The 16,846-nt window shown below is 50.9% G+C and overlaps 1 protein-coding gene across 1 annotated transcript in view; it reads right to left on the bottom strand.

Annotated features, from left to right (window-relative positions):
- Positions 1-16,846, bottom strand: part of SLC24A3 (solute carrier family 24 member 3) — a 510,304-nt gene that overhangs the window by 214,502 nt on the left and 278,956 nt on the right. Inside the window, 1 exon segment of the mRNA XM_021078001.1 lies at positions 7,723-7,799. Within this exon segment, the coding sequence (XP_020933660.1) occupies positions 7,723-7,799 (77 nt within the window).

Raw genomic sequence — 16,846 nt, 5'->3', positions numbered from 1 at the left:
GCACACACACTGTAAATTCTTGCTGTGTACAGGTGGGGCATTTCCTATGGGGTGTAGACACTCTGCCAGGAGTCTGCAGGCCTGCCTTCATGCAGTCCTCAAAGCCACCAAAAGAAGTGGGTGCTGTATTTATCTGAGTGAAAGGTGGGGCAACGGAGGCTTGGCAAGGCAAAGCAGCTTGCTCATGACTACGCAGCGCATCAGCGGAAAAGCCAGGACTGACACTCAGGGGTTTCATTCAAAGCGCATGCGCTAAGCCATCATGCTTTCTATCCAGCTCAGGGTCCTGAGGAACCAACCCACCAGGCAGCCGTGTGCAGCCCAGGGGCCCTGATGGTTAGACCTGGGCTTTTCATGGTTGGACCTAGATCTCAGACAAGGAGGGGAGGGGAGCAATTTAAGATCTATCAGGACATAATTTACTCTCTTTGTGCTAATCCTCTCCGGACACCAGTTTCAGCTTTGTGTTGACACTGACAAATTAAGGCCACGCTCAGCACTTTTCCAACAGTAAACAGGAAATTCCACAAGCCCTTCTAATCATTTTTCTCTTCCAGGGTGAAATCCCTTAACTAAACACGTCTGCCCGGCTAGGGAGTTGTTGCCAGGACCTTGCCGACTAGACCCTAGAGATCCCCTTAAGCATCACAACCCCTGCAGCAGCCCCCTCCCAGAGCCCTGGACCTGGTGGACATGGAAGCTTCAGACAGGCCTCTGGGTCACCCCCTGTTCTGGTGCTCACAGGGAAAGGGCTGTCTTCCAAAGGATCCGACTCTGGTCCTGTGGCAGGAGGTCCTTTAGAATGGCTTAAGCACAAGTGAGCTGCCCCTAGAGGGGTGCGGGGCAGGGAAAAGGTGACGACTAAAAACCTAACATTTCCCGAGTGCCAAGGAAGTGCTCCCACTTTACAGGTGTGGAAACTGAGGCCAGGAGAAGCCTTGATGCAAAGCCCCCAGCACGTTGGTGATAAAGAAGCATTCTCAGTCCTGACCTGGGTGCGCTTCTTCCTCATCAAGCATCCCACCCCAGTGGCCCGGTGGAGGAGAGAAAAGTGGACGGGAGCTGGGGGCTTGGGGGAGGCCCCCCCCACCTTGGGGTCCCGCCCTGGACATTATCCCACAGGGATGCTGCAGGAACTGACATCACCAGTCCCTGTGTTGGTTCCTACAGCATCTCCTTGCGTGTGGTCCTCGAGTGATGGCCCAGCTTGAGACTCCTGCCTGTGCTTCCCAGTACCCCACCCTGTTGGGAGCCCAGCTCCTTTTTGTACACCTGAGCCCCTAAAATGGGACCAGGCACTGGGGTGCAGTGAAGATGGAGATGGGGAAAGGGAATGCCCTCACTGGACAGAGCCAGCCTAAAGCAGATGGCCAGGGACCTCCTGGTAGCTCATGCACCCTCTGGCTGCCCTGGGAAGCCTGAGGTGACCCTAAAAGCTCCTGGGAGGAAGCAGCCTTTCCTGCGGCACAGGGTCCAGTCCTGAGGTCCTTAGGAGGCTTCTCGGAGCATGTCTAGGTTTTAGAAGATGAGGATGAATGTGGGGACCATTCCCATTGATATTTCTTTCCTAGGCTGGTCCACAGATGGGTCTGAGTCACTGGACCAGTTAGCAGCCCATCTTCCAGACTCGCTCAGCAGGGATTTGCCTTCCTAAGGGCTATGCATTCATTTCCAGGAGGGTGATGCTTTACCACATAGATGCATCCGCCTGCCCAAAGAGGAGAATTACACTAAAAATGGGAAGGGGCGGGGGAGTGGGATGGACGGGGAGTCTGGGGTTGGTGGATGCAAACTCTTACATTTAGCATGGATAAGCAAGGCAGTCCTACTGTACAGCACAGGGAACTATATCCAATCTCTTGGGACAGAACACGATGGAAGCTAGCATGAGGAAAAGAATGTATATTGGAGTTCCTGTTGTGGCTCAGCGATGAACGAACCTGACTAGCATCCATGAGGATGCAGGTTCGATCCCTGGCCTCGCATAATGGGTTAAAGATCCTGCGTTGCCGTGAGCTGTGGTGTAGGTCACAGATGCAGCTCGGATCCCGAGTTACTGTGGCTATGGTGTGGGCTGGTGGCTACAGCTCTGATTGGACCCCTAGCCTGGGAACTTCCATATGCTATGGGTGCAGCCCTAAAAAGACAAAAAGCCAAAAAAAAAAAAAAAAGAAAGAAAGAAAGAAAGAAAGAAAGAAAGAAAGAAAGAAAGAAAGAAAGAAAGAAAGAAAGAAAGAAAGAAAGAAAAATTGTATATATATGTATGACTGGGTCACTATGCTATATAGCAGAAATTGGCACAACACTGTAAGTCAACTATACTTTAATTTTCAAAAAGAAGTCTCAAATCTTAGGAAGAATACCTTTGAAAGCTGGCAAGGTGCACCAAGGGTATTTCTGCTGTGGAGGCCGATTTATTAAAGACAGACCAGTTTCAAGAAAGAATTTCAAACACTGATTAAAGTTTCTTTTACTGGAAGGGAAAATGTGTTGGCCCAGCTCATAATCTTGAAGATTCAGCTGTCTTCATGCAGGATAATTAGCAAAACCTCACAAGGTATTTATAAATCACAAACAAAGCACAGTTCTAGAAAATTATTTTCAGGCTCGTTCCTCTCTTGGGGCAGGCAGGGGTCCATGAGAGGATACGGTGCAAATTCCCCCCCAGAGAGGGAACACGCCTTCAGTGTTCTCAACATCATAACAGACTGACTATAAAGCAAGTTTTAAGACAAGTGTGCTTTCTTGGGAATATTCATTGTTGATAAAGTTACACAGATGAGGGATTTCCACTCTAGCAAGGAACCCATATGTGAAGAACAGCCGCAAGGAAAAGGAATGTATTTTTTTTTTTTTTTTTTTTTTTTTAGTACAATCTCAGGCTCCAGGGCTTCTGAAATCCACAAAGCCAGAAATTGCCAAGGGAAAACTAAACTCACAGCATTGGGAAATTTTAAGCAGAAATGGCTGCTTGATTTCTGCAAAGCTCACACAAAAGAAGGAAGTATTTGCTCAAAAGAAAAGAGAGAGGCTGGCTTTGACGTGTAAGATCCAAAGGATGGCTTGGGGGTCCTCAGACCCACCTGTGCCCACAGGTCAGTGCCTGGCTGAGGTCAAAGGCTATGGGAAAAGCCCCCCACCCGCCCAGTGAAAAGCAAATTCAGGGGCTGAGTAGAATGGCGTGTGTGAGTTTAGGTGCAATGTGAAAATTAATCAGGTTGTGGGATACGATCTGAAAGGCCAAGGCGCTCTGGTTGAAAGCTGAAATCATGCCAGTCAGTCCCCGGGGCCCCCTCTCTGGAGACAGGCTCCGGTGACAGGACACAGCTCTGGGACCCTGCTTCCGGAGGAGCCTGGATGACGAGTCCCTGCACCATCTTCTCAATGCCCACAGGGTTGTTCCTCCGGGTACCTGGGACTCTGGGACCCCTACCCAGATGGCCCTGAGGCTTCCTTGCAGTCCTGCCTGGATCTTTCTCACCTTGGCTGGGGTGCAGCCTGCTCTGGGTTGCCCTGGCCATGCCGGACCCTGATTTGCAGCCAAGAGCAGAGGGATGGGGGATGGGGGCTGCTTCCCACCACTTCCAAGCCCAAGGCTGCGGCACCTCCTGGTGCCCACCCCCCCCCCCCCCCGCCACCACAGACTCCTGACCTTAATTTCCACTGACTCCAGACCCCCGGCCTATTGAGTGTCTACAGCCTCCATCCAGGGTTTTCTGCCCCTGCTGGAATCCCTTTCCCTTTCTTCCTTGGAAAAAGGCCCACCCACTCAACTGCCTCCCGACACCAGATGGGCCCTTCCCGTGCTAGGGACCAAGGCTGTGCTCACACAAGGCAGGAGCCACCCAGAGGTGGCCTTCTGCAGGCTCCAGCCTGGCATGACCACACTGCAGGATCTCAGAGAGGCGTTCCAGAAAGTGGGGTGCAAGGATCTGTATGTCTCTCCTGCAGCGGTGACTTGTGCTTTATCTGTTTCCTATAGGCCACCAAAATGCCTCAGGTTAGCCTGGCAGTACTTCTTACGTCCAACCATGCAAGCAGGGGACCTTCTTCACCTGGGACTCCCCCCTCTAAAAGGAGGCCTTGGCTGCAGGCACAGGCTGTTTTGGTGGAGAAGTGTCAAGTTCAAGGTGCCTGGAATGTGATCTTGAAGGGCAGAAGACTGACCTTGACCCCTGGGCTCCCTGCCCTGTGGTTTTTACAATGCAGGCCTGGGGCGGGGGCGGGCTGCGGTATTAGACACCAGTGATGACAAAGCTTGATGCTGCAGGCTTACGTCCACTCTTGTAAGCAAGTGGGGAAAAAGCACCTTTAGGCAAAGGGGAAAATGACCCCTTTTTGTCTACTTTGCTTTCACGCCTGCGCAAAATGCACTGCCACAGAGAGCAGAGGCCTTACAGGGAAGAGCAAGGCACAGGCTCCCTCCTCTGCCTTCAGTTGGATTCAGAAAATTCCTGGGGGCTGGAGGTAGAGGTGGGAGGAAGAGTCCCAGCCTTGGTGGGTGGTGACACCGCCTTGGGAGAAGGAGCTGTGTCGTCTGGGCCAAGAATGGAAACCTCATATCACAGACGTCAAGGCTTCTGGGTGCTAAGGCTGCCGGGGGGTTCTGGATCCCATCGGTGCCTGGGTCTTCTCAGCCTTGTGACAAGGAAGGCTCCCTGGTGCCAGAGGTAGCAGCTGGCATCCACGGTGATTGCTCTGTGCGTGTGACTCTCCTGAAGGGCACAGGGGTGCTGAGTTGGCTTTTCATTTGGTGTTGTTTTTGTTGTTTTTGTTGTTGTTGTTGTTTGTCTTTTGTCTTTTTAGGGCCACACCCACGGCATATGGAGGTTCCCAGGCTAGGGTCTAATCAGAGCTACAGCTGCAGGCCTACACCACAGCCACAGCAATGTCGCATCCTTAACCCACTGAGCAAGGCTAGGAGTCAAACCTGCAACCTCATGATTCCTAGTCAGATTCATTTCCTCTGAGCCATGACGGGAACTCCTCCATTTGGTGTCTTTAGAAAATGCCTTTGCTACAAAGGGACCCCTCAGGGCTTATTTTCAAGAAGAGGGTTTGGGGGTTGGATAAACGGGAAAGACTTGAAGAGCTAACTCCTCTTACCAGGGAGTCAGGCTTAGGGCAGCTTATAGAGCCAGAGGTTAAATGTCTTGCCAGAAGCCACACACAAACAAGGACAGCAAAAATGGGACCCAACCCAAGTCTGGGGTGATGCCTGAGCCCCGGGTGTGCTTATGACCTACTCCAGTTTGGATGGAAAAGTAAGGTTTCTGTCCCCTCCCCTCGAGTCCCGGTGGGCTTGTGACCACCATGGAGTCTGGGAGAAATGACGCGTGTGACTTCTGAGGCCTGGGACGTTAAGGCGATGGGCTTCCTCCTTGTTCTCAGACACCCTCCCTCTGCCAGTCCTGGGCTGCCCCGTGGAGCCACAAGGGAGGGGCTGCACAGAGATGCTCTGGTCAAGAGTCCCAGCCGGGCAGGTCCTTTGGCTACCCCAGCCCAGACACCAAACCTGGGAGTGGACAAGCCTTCTGGGTCCTCCAGCAGAAGTGGCTCCAGCCATAGCCATCAATGTCACCATAAGCTGCTCCCTCTCGGGCCCCTGTCATACAGCACTCCCTCTGCGCCCTTTCTGAACACTCACCCCCCAGGGCCCATGAGCTTACTGGGCATGTCACTAAATGTGGAGAATGTTTTGCAGCAATAAATGACCAGAATGGAATTAGGAGCATGAATGCTACAGAGACGGGAAAACACAGTGATGCAGCTCGTTGAGAGTTTGCCCAGGATCTTTGTGGTTCTGCAGCCACGCCTTTGAGGTAGCTTCCCCCACACTTTCTCCCCAAACTCTCTGAAAGCGGACAAGGCAGATCAAAGGCCTTCGATCCACTGGGCCTGCAGGTGAAGTGCTAGGGCCATGGTGGCTATGAAGAGCCAGAACAAACTTTATTGACCACCTACTGTGTGCCAGACACCAGGCCACTGCCGTTACATGTAATCCACGAATTTTACAAATACTTTGGCCCTACTCTGTGCCAGGAACAGGTCCAGGAAGGAAGACATGCACAAAACAATGCCCCTGTTCTCTTGGGGCTGACATGTGAGGGAGGCTGACAGGCTATAAGCAAAAAATGATATAATATTATGTTGCTTAGTGCTGAGTGGTGTGGACCAAAGTAAAGCCAGGTAAGGGGAAAGACAGAGGCATTTTAGAAAGGCTGGTTGGAAAAGCACGTCCCAAGAAGGCAGCGTTTCAGCAGAAAGAGCAGGGTCAAAAGTGGGGAGCAACTCTGTCTGATCTCCAAGCCCACACTCTGGGCACAGATATCAAGGAATTAAAACATACAGATATCTTCCCGTGCATGTATCTGTGGCCTCTTAAAAAGAGTACATTTGGTTCTGGAGAGGGTGTGGAGAAAAGGGAACCCTTCTATAAAGTGGGTAGGAATGTAAATTGGTGCAACAACTACGGAGAAGAGGATAGAGGTTCCTTAAAAACTTCTAAAAATAGAGCTACCATATAGATCCAGAAATCCCACTCCTGGGCGTATATCCAGACAAAATTATAACTCAAAAAGAATACATGCACCTTTATGTTTATAGCAGCACTATTCACAATAGCCAAGACATGGAAACAACCTAAATGTCTATCAGCAGTTGAATGGATTAAGAAAGTGTGGTACATATAGACAATGGAATATTACTCAGCCATAAAAAAGAACAAAAGAATGCCATTTGCAGCAACATGGATGCAACTAGAGATTCTCATACTAAGTGAAATAAGTCAGAAAGAGAAAGACAAATACTATATGATATCACTTACATGTGGAATCTAAAACATGACACAAATTGGAGATTCCATTGTGGCTCAGCAGAAATGCCTCTGACTAGTAACCTTGAGGATGCAGGTTCGATCCCCGGCCTTGCTCAATGGGTTGACAATCCAGCGTTGCCATGAGTTGTGATGTAGGTCACAGACACTGTGTTGCTGTGGCTGTGGTATAGACCAGCAGCTGCAGCTCTGATTTGACCCCTAACCTGGGAACCTCCATATGCTGCGGATGCGGCGCCCGAAAAGACAAAAAAACTAAAAGAAAATATGACACGAATTAACCTATCTGTGACATAGAAACAGACTCCCAGGCATAGAATTGCCAAGGGGAGGGAGGGTGGAGCGAGGGTGGGCTGGGAGTTTAGGGTTAGCAGGTGCAAACTATTATATGCAGAATAGATAAACAACGCGGTCCTACTACATAGCACAGGGAACCAGATTCAACATCCTGTGACAAACCACAGTGGAAAAGGATATAAAAAAGAATCTATGGTCGTTATAACGGAATCACTTTGCTGTTGAGCAGACATTAACACACGCTTGTAAATCAACTCTACTTCGATAAAATAAATTTTAGAAACAGACGACAAAAAAAGGAAAAGCGTCCATTTGGATACACACTACCATGTACGAAACAGATAAACGATAAGGACCTACTGTATACCACAGGGAACTATACTCCCTATCACTTTGCTCTGCGCCTGAAACTCTGTACATCAATTACACCTCCACAAAAAATATTATTACGAAAGAGTACATTTGGAGATTTGTATATTTGGCTCGAGGCCCCCACCAGGTGTGTGAACAGGGGGAGGGGAGACTCCTCTGCAGCCCCCCTTCCCTCCCCTCCCCCCACAGGCAGGGCTCCTAGAGGAGGGGACACTTACACAGAGCACGTGGAGGACGACTGCCCCCTGCCTTCTGTCCTCATTGGTGAAGATGTCACTGGGGAACTCGTGCAGGGCTGTGGAACAGAGAGAGAGAAAACCAGCTCAGTACAGGTGACCACACTTTCAAGGGCTGCAGGTCTGGGACGGCGCTGCCATCCTCGTTCAAATGGGGGGTCCACAAACTTGGATGAGGAAAAATTACATCTTTATCTCCACACATCTCTAGCTGGAATTTAGTGTTTCCTTGAGATGAGAAGGTAGGTAACACACGGCAGTCGCACCTGAAGACCCCGGGGGCTCTGCCCCCAGCAGGGGTTCTCTTGATTTCTCATCCCACCATCCTCGCTGCTCTCTCTCAGCGCTTCAGCCCTGGGTCGGGGGCTTTGAGGTTGGGACTTGGGACCAAGGGTTTACGGGGAAACACAGGAACCATCCAAGTCTATCTTCTACGGCCGTGACAATTTCATTCCAACAGATCAGTTTCCTTCCGTGACCTCACACGGCGTCTTGCTAACATTGAAATGTTTTCTGGAGCAGAGGTCTGTAGGTTTCACAGATTCCCGGGCTCCGCGGCACACATAGGGTTAAGTCCCCTCCCTCCCCTTTCCCCAACCCCTGCTCTAAACTGTCTCTCCTTCTCTCCTTCCCTTGCCTGCACCTGCCTGGTGGGGTCTTGGGCCTCTCGACTTCCTTCCAGCTCCCACTTCTGTACCAACGTGCCCTCCCCTCCCCAGGAAGTCCAGTGTGGGGCGGAAGCCACGAGAAATGTTCCCACCCAAACCCAGGACGCTGAGGGTCTCTGTGGGGCACGGCCCTGGTGCAAGGTAAGGACAGAGACCCCACCAGCAGGGCTGGCCTGACCCTCACCCTCAGGCACCCAGGGCCCAAACTCCCGGGCACTTCCTGGCCCCCATGTGGCCTGGACCCGAGGGTCCTGGGCCCGGACCGGTGGTTCTGAAGACGAGCTTTGCCCACAGGGCTGCGCTGCCCCTTCTGGACACTACCTTTCTTTGTATGAACTCTCAGCACCCCTGAGCTGGGCTGGCTGCTGATGGACCAAGACCGAGAGAGATGGCGGCTCTGATGGCAGGATGGCCAGGCAGATGCCATGCAGATCTCTGCAGAGATGACAGCGGTGCACTCGCCAAGCTCTGCCCCTGGCAGGTGCTGGCCTTGCATCTCGCACCCATGATCCCTCTGACCCTCCCAGAAAGGGAAGCCGCTGCTCCCACGTCAAGGAGGAAGCCTAGAGCCAGCAGGGCTGGACACCATGCTGGAGGGGCCACAGCTGGGGCCCCGCACCTAGCAGACCAGCTGGTGATGCCCTCACTGCTGTCATCCTGGTTCCCAGCATCTATTTGCAACCTCACTTTACCTGGTAACCTCTTCCCTCTAAGGGCTTCCTCCAAGTGGGGGGCCCACTCTGATCAATTCTGCCCCATGCACCAGAGGGAAACAGGTGGGCTGCTTTTTCTTTGCATTTCTCTGTGCCACCACCACGGGGCTTTTTAGCACCGGGCAGTTCAGGGGCAAATGTGACCATCCTATTGCCCTCATATGCATCCCCTGCCCTGGGAGACAGGGGACAGTATGCCAGCTTAACATATTGATCAGGAATCCCCTCATCCTGGGGAAGCTGAAGCCAGGGCCTGCTTGTGATGGGCATCAGGCAAAACAATGATGCTCGGGGACCGCTTACCATCAGGAGGTGAGGCGGAAAAGTGAGGGGGCAATGAGGGACCTTCTGTCATGAATGTGTGAAAGCCAGCTACTTCCTTCCCTCCTGCCCCTCCCACTTCCTCAGAGAGGAGTGATGTGGCTTTGGGCAAAAATGGGGCTGAGGGCAGCAACTGAAGGGAGTGAAGGCCATGATGTGGGCAACCCCACCGGTCTGTCTGCAAGGTGCCCACATGGAGCGGGCTCCGTCCTTCCCACCTTTCTGCCAGGGCCTGCAGGAATGGTTTGATCAAGGGTACCATGTCAATGAGTGATGCATTTATGTTTTAAATCCAGACATTTGATTTTAAATCCCCTTGACACTCAACAGTGAGTGGAGGAATGGACTATGACCAGACAGATCCTCTGGGCTTTGAGTTTGGGCAGGGAAGGGTCATCCAGCAGAGGTCTGGATGCTCAGCAATCTCGGGACCTGATGAGGCCCCTTGGGTAGGAGCTGGCTGAGGGCTGTGGCCTTGAATGGCAAAGGACTCACAGAGCCCAGTGCTGGCTCTGGAAGGACTGAGTGCTGTCTCAAGTCCTGACCAAGCAGGTGTTGGAGGTGAGGTGGGGGCATGACACTCTCCAGGCTTCTCCTTCCTCACTGCTCAGAGGCCCTCTTCTCTCTCTCTGGGGAGTGGCGGGGTCAGGGAGGGGAGCTTGGCAGTGGCCCAGTTGTGATCTGCCCTTCATGACCTGGTGTCTGATTCATCACCAGCCAGAAACTCCCAGTCCTCTGACAAGGGCTTCTCCTCCTGTCAGAACCCAGGACTGACCATGAAAAAATCGGTGAACTGTCTCTACAGGATGATCCCAGTGTAGCAGCAGCACTGGGGGCTGGGGGCTGTGAGCAGAGCAGCTGGCCCCGTCGGACTTCCTCACTAAGCGGAAGGTGGCTGATCAGTGGCTGAGAAGAAGGGTGGGTATGATGGGGGTGGGACCAGACGGCAGAGGAGAGTCAGTTAAAAGCTTTGGAACTGCGGTGCTTCCAGAACAACAACAAACCTCTTATTTGGAGGCTCACAGCCATGGGGGAAGAATGACCCGGTTAAGTATCCCTGGGGAGCCCCCACCTGACAGGCTCCATCATTACAGCTCCTCTGTGGAAACATGTACTGGGCTGGTGATGAAATGATAACAGTGATGACAAAGAGCTAATGCACAACCTGCAAAGAATACAGCTGCTGCTTTATTCTCCCTCTTATAGCTGCGCCATCCTTTGGAAAAAAGGAGGGATTTCGTTGAACAGCTGAGCTGGGGCCTCTCTTGTGCTCCAAGAAATGACCCTTCCTTTGTAGGTCCCATGTGCCTGCATCTGGAGCTGGCCCCTCCAGAGCAGGTTCCCAGATGAGGGTTTGAATGCCTGCAGGCGATCCCAAGAGGCGATTCGGGAGGTGAGATAAGAAGAGGCGGGGGGCGGGGGGGGAGTTCCCATTGTGGCTCAGTGGAAACGAATCTGACTAGTATCCACGAGGATGTAGGTTCGAGCCCTGGCCTCCCTCAGTGGGTTGAGGATCCTGTGTTGTTGTGAGCTGTGGTGTAGGTCGCAGTCGCGGCTTGAATCTGACGTTGCTGTGGCTGTGGTGTAGATCAGCAGCGACAACTCTGATTAGACCCCTAGCCTGGGAACTTCCATATGCCTTGGGTATGGCCCAAAAAAGCAAAATAAATAAATAAGTAAATAAGTAAATAAATAAGAAAGGGAAGGGGCTGCTGGGTGGACTCAGACCTGCTGGGGTCCCTTTGGAAGATGCTGTAGGACATGGCAGATGTCCATCTGTCATGTTTACACCTGTCCTCAAACCTCAGCATGGATCCCTTAACACTTCTCCTCAGCTCTGCATGTCCAAGTCAAGTGTGTTTCTGGGAGCACGGAAGGTCCCTGGACAGAGTCACAGGTGCATCAAGAAACCATCCACACGTCTAGCGTGGTGATGTCTGCCTGGCCCGCATGGTATCAGCTATGCCCACATACCCCATCCCTGCCATCCTCCCAGCCCCTCACCCAGGTACTGAACCGAGGAGGTGCAGGTGTCTTTGTGAATAGGAGCGGGAGACCATAACTTGCTCATGCATAACTGGAGTCAGCACACAGCAGCAGGGCATGGGGTGGAGGTGGCAGTAGGGAGGCCCCGTGCCCAGGCCTACAGCTTCAGATAAACTGGGGTTGGGACTTGCAGACCGAGTTCAGCATGGTACCGCCTGAATGTTAATATTTCACCAGAGTTACTTGCATTGTACACATTTTGTTTGTTTGTTTTGGCTGTGCTCTCAGCATGTGCAAGTTTCAGGGCCAGGGGTCGAACCCATGCTACAGCAGTGACAATGCTGAGCCCTTAACTGCTAGGCCACCAGGGAATTCCAACACATTCTTTTTTTTTTTTTTAATTTTTATTTATATGTTTGGGGCCGCTCCTGCAGCACATGGAAGTTCCTAGGCTAGGGGTGAAGTCGGAGCTGCACCTGCCGGCCTACATCACAGCCACAGCAACTCCAGATCCAAGCTGTGCTTGCAACCTACACCAAAGCTCACAGGAACAATGGATCCTTAATCCACTGATAGAGGCCAGGGATCGAACCCACGTCCTCATGGATATTAGGTTTATTATTGCTGAGCCACACGGGAACTCTTAACATGTTCCTTATATTAAGTATCGACCCTACCATGTTACAAGCTTATCCAGCTCCTTTGCAAAGGGCAGTACCAGATGACCCTGGCCATGGAGGATGTGACTCAGGAACAGCCTTGTCACCAGAGACCCACTGAGACTCCCCTCTGTTGTGGGGAGGCCCCTGGCACTTATCACTTATCTCACTGGCCCCTCTACACTCCACACACAGCGCCTACTAGCACACACACTGTTATTTCAAAAAGCGTTGCGCTGTCCTGGTTCTAAAGCCAGGTTTGGTATGGCTGTGTTTAATCTTCTTTAGGAAGGGGGCAGCCTGGGGCCCAGGAAAGGGCCCTCCATTGGGCACCTGGATACGGGAGTCTCGATTCCAGGCCTCCCATAGGGTGGCCTTTGTCTCACTTCATCTCTCCAGGCCTCGATTTGCCCACTAGTCCATCTGAGAAATGGCTGCAGTTCCTCCTCTCTGCTCCCTCTAGGCCACGAATAGATACAGAGCATACAGCAGATGCCTAATAAGTGTCAGCAGGATGCAGTGCTCTCAGGGGAGGCGGCCGGGACACGGACCGGGGCTGGAGTAAGTCAGCCTTGCCCAGCTGGCCTGGAGGGTCAAGAAAAGAGCAGTGGCAACTAAACTTGCTTCTCTGAGGCAGAACAGCCCCCCACCTGGCCCGCAGACTCTGTGCCACAAACTCACCCCAGAAAAACTTTCGGAAAGACTGAAGCTTTCAAGACAAGAGTGTACAGAGAGGGACTGGAAGCTTCTTTGTGCTCAGTGCTTCTTGGCCTCAGTTTCCTCATCTATAAAGTTTCCTCTGGTGCCCCCCAAAGCGCTGTTGGCTGATGTCACCTCAGCTTTCACCCCACCAGTGGTGCTGATGTCACTCCAGCTGCCTTCCACTTGGAGGTGCTTTCTTGCACCCAAATCCAAAAGAACTGGGGGCATTTCTTTTCTTTTTTGTATTATTGAATCAATTTTATTAAGATATGATTTGCATACCTTAAAATACATGCCTCTGAAATGTACAGCTTGGTCTGCACTGTATTTCATTTTATTATTTAAAAAATTTTGTATTAAAGTAGAGTTGATTTACTATGTTTCTTCAATTTCTGCTGTACAGCAAAGTGATCTCGGGGCATTTTGCAATCAAGGCTGGAGCTAGGATGCTCTTCCCAAGCTGGAAACTTGACATTCTCCTGGGGTAGTTGGTTAGATTTTGTAGAAGAACCACCATGGGGAACTGGGTCTGGGTTCCAACACCACCTCCGCTGCTCCCAGGTTACCCTTTGCCCTCTCTGAGCGCATCTCCCTCATCTATGAGACGGCATGTGGATGCCACCCATGCAGGGCTGCTGGGAAGCACGCAGTGTATATGACACACCTTCCACCATGCTTCCTGGGTACCAATCACTATTGCTCATAATTAGGGCCATGAAGGGAGGCTGGTCCTGCAGGAGCTGGGGACACCTGCCTTGTGTTGGTGTCTGTTTCTCCAGGATGTCATGCAGTCCAAAGGCACTGCATGAATGCATAAGCCTCTAGGTTAAGTACTTGCTGTGTCTGGGCTGCTGAGGTCACGTGGTTCACGTGTCATGTGGGGAAGAGCCATACAGACATCCAGCTGAGGGGTCCCCCAAATACTTTCAAAATCCTCAAAGCCTCTTTCTGTTCCTCTCTTTCTCTCCCCCAAGTTTCCTTTCAATACATCTTGCCAGCCCCAGGGCGGCAGAGGCGAGCAGCAGTGTTCCCATGGAAACCACAGAGCCTGGAGGGAGCGGATTCCCCTCACCAAGGCAACGGCTCTCTCTCCTGGCGGCTTTCCTGAGGCCTGGGTTTGATGAGTCTAAACGGAGGTTGGAAGGAGATGGAGAGGATTGTTTTGTTTTGTTTGGTTTGGAAAAAAAAGTGCAGCAGGGATGTCCATGACATCTTTAGACGTGCTCAACACAGACTGATCAAATGGAGCAGACCAAAATAAAGACCCACACATCTGAAAAGGCCCGGCTGCCTGAAAATGCCTGAGCAACAGGAATCTGGGCCCCTGCAACCATCAAAATGCCCTTTCTCATCCCAGGGGGTTTTCATCCCCAAATACCTTGCGCAACGTGACTGATTGGCTACGTAGGGATGGACCCAAGAACTGGGGTCTTGGACTCAACCACCCTGTGAGGTCCCAAGGGCAGGAAGTCTGTCCTGGTGGGGCACCCACCAGGCCGGGTCCATGAAAAAGCACGATAAAGACGAATTCAGGGAGCCTTTCTTCTACACAAACTCATGAGAGAATTATTAGCAGAGAAATGAGGGACAGGTCAATAAAAACCCCCAACAACTGGGTTCTTTCTAACTCAGGTGGTTGAAAAATAGCCTATTTCTTCTTATTCTGAGATCTGGAAGGAACATGCTTCCAGGTTGCTCTGCACAGCTAGTTGGGGCTGTGCAGAGCATCCTTTGGTTAACGTTATATGAGTAAAATGACACAGCTGATACTTCTGGGCAGACTGTCATAGCCGGTGTCTGACCTACTACCTGTATTTTCCTGGCTAAGCATTCATGGAAACATCTCTCAGGAGGGATCTTCCATCAGCCTGGGTCCCAGAGTGACTGATATCAGAATCCCACTCCCGATAAGCACATTTGGCACACGTAGCCTGAGTAATAAACAGCATGTGTATTCTTAGCCTCTGAGATCTGGGGATGTTTGTTACCCAGCATATCCAAGCCCATCCTGAGCAATGCAATAGCGGAATATGTCCTTGGCATCCCCATAGCATTTTGCGTGTGAAGCCCTGCCCGCAGGGATTTTTGATTTCTTTTGTCACCACCACAAGACTCAGGAGAGGGTGCTTAAGACTGGAGAAAACTGACTCTTCTCTGCATTTCTCATACCTGACTAAGTGCCTGCAACAGAACAGTTGCTCAATGAGTGTTTGTGGATCAAATGAACATGTGTGTCATAACTGAAGGCCCTTGGCCAAAATCATCTAGAAAAGAATCTGGGAAAGAAGAGTTATTCACAACTTGAACAGTTTCAGATATTTAAGCACTCCCCCCGCCCATGCTCAGTGGGGTTGAGCAGGACACAGGTGTTCAAGGTGGGGGTGGGAGAAGGGCTGATGACAACAGGAGGATTCGAGCTGCTGTGAGGTCATCATTGGAATTTCTGCCTCATTCTAAGGACTGGTGATAACACTGGACAATTAATTAACAAAATACTTTTTTTTTTTTGCAGAGTTTTGATTTGTTCATTAATTTAGCCCTTCCCCTGCTCTGGGTACCATACTCAACCTCAGTCCTAGAAAGACGAAGAATGTACAGTTCTGATCACAGAGGAATTAACAGATGAGTGGATGAAAGGTTAGGCTTGGAGCTAGGGAATCTTCAACTCTCTTTGCAATCACAGCAATAACTTGTGTATCCTGAATTGAAGAATAGAACTAATTTTTTAAATTTTTTTCGGTCTTTTTGCCTTTTCTAGGGCTGCTCCCTCGGCATATGGCGGTTCCCAGGCTAGGGGTCTAATCAGAGCTGTAGCCGCCAGCCTTCGCCACAGCCACAGCAATGAGGGATCCGAGCTTCATCTGTGACCTACACCACAGTTCACGGCAACACCAGATCCTTAACCCACTGAGCAAGGCCAGGGATCGAACCCGAAACCTCATGGTTCCTAGTCGGATTTGTTAACCACTGCGCCACAACAGAAACTCCTCCAGAATAGAACTAATTTTTAAGGAGTATTCGAAACATATATTTATCACTTGTTCCTTGCTTCTGCAGAATAAGAATCATTATCCTCAGCTTACAGATCAGTAAACCGATGCCCAAGAGGGCAAGTACTCAGCCCACATTCACACTGGTATTAGTGGAGGAAACTTCATGATTGGGATCTGACTTTCTGGAATGTTGATTCTTCTGTATTAGAAAAGGTAACCTGACCTTTTTTTCCCCTTGACTTCTTCTTCTTCTTTTTTTTTTTTTTTGTCTTTTTAGGGCTGCACCCTCAGTATACAGAGGTTCCCAGGCTAGGGGTTGAATTGGAGCCGTAGCTGCCAGCCTACACCACAGCCATAGCAACATGGGATCCGAGCCCCATCTTCGACCTACACCGCAGCTCACAGCAGCGCCAGATCCTTAACCCACTGAGCGAGGCCAGGGATCAAACCTGCACCCTCATGGATACTAGTCAGGTTTGTTAACCACTGAGCCACGACGGGAACTCCCCACACCCCCTCGACTTTTAAGGGCACGAGCCTTCCTTTGAAATGCCAGAGACAAAGTTCTGGACTCAAATGTGTTGGTGTGCGGGTGGAAATAAGATCTTGAAAAGCGTCTCTGTGAAGGAGGATGTGACACAGGTCATGGTAACCAAAAGCCTCAATCCAGGGCTCATCAAACTATTGCTCAAAAAACTATCACCAATCCAATTCACCCAGAGGACCTGTTTCAGCCAAATGCTTACATGGTGACATCCACTTACCACAGGTGGCCAGGATTTTCCAAGAGCCTGAACACCTGGATTTGAAGCCCTCCTTCAAAACGTGTGAGTTCGGTGGCCTTGGAAAACTCCTGGAACCTTTTCCAATCTTACTTTCTTAATGTGGAACTTTGTTTCCTATATTTTTGTGGCCATATTTTTTCCCACTTTTTAATTTTTTTATTTTTATTATTATTTTTTTGGGCCACACCAGAAGCATACGAAAAGTTCCCAGGCCAGGGATCGAACCAGAGCCAGAGCAGTGAAAACGACCCACAGCAGTGACAACACCACATCCTTAAC

The sequence above is a fragment of the Sus scrofa genome, chromosome 17, assembly GCF_000003025.6.
Source record: "Sus scrofa isolate TJ Tabasco breed Duroc chromosome 17, Sscrofa11.1, whole genome shotgun sequence".
NCBI classification, from domain to species: Eukaryota; Metazoa; Chordata; class Mammalia; order Artiodactyla; family Suidae; genus Sus; species Sus scrofa.
Note: the sequence above shows the minus strand (reverse complement) of the source record. Positions and strands in the feature narration are given on the sequence as shown.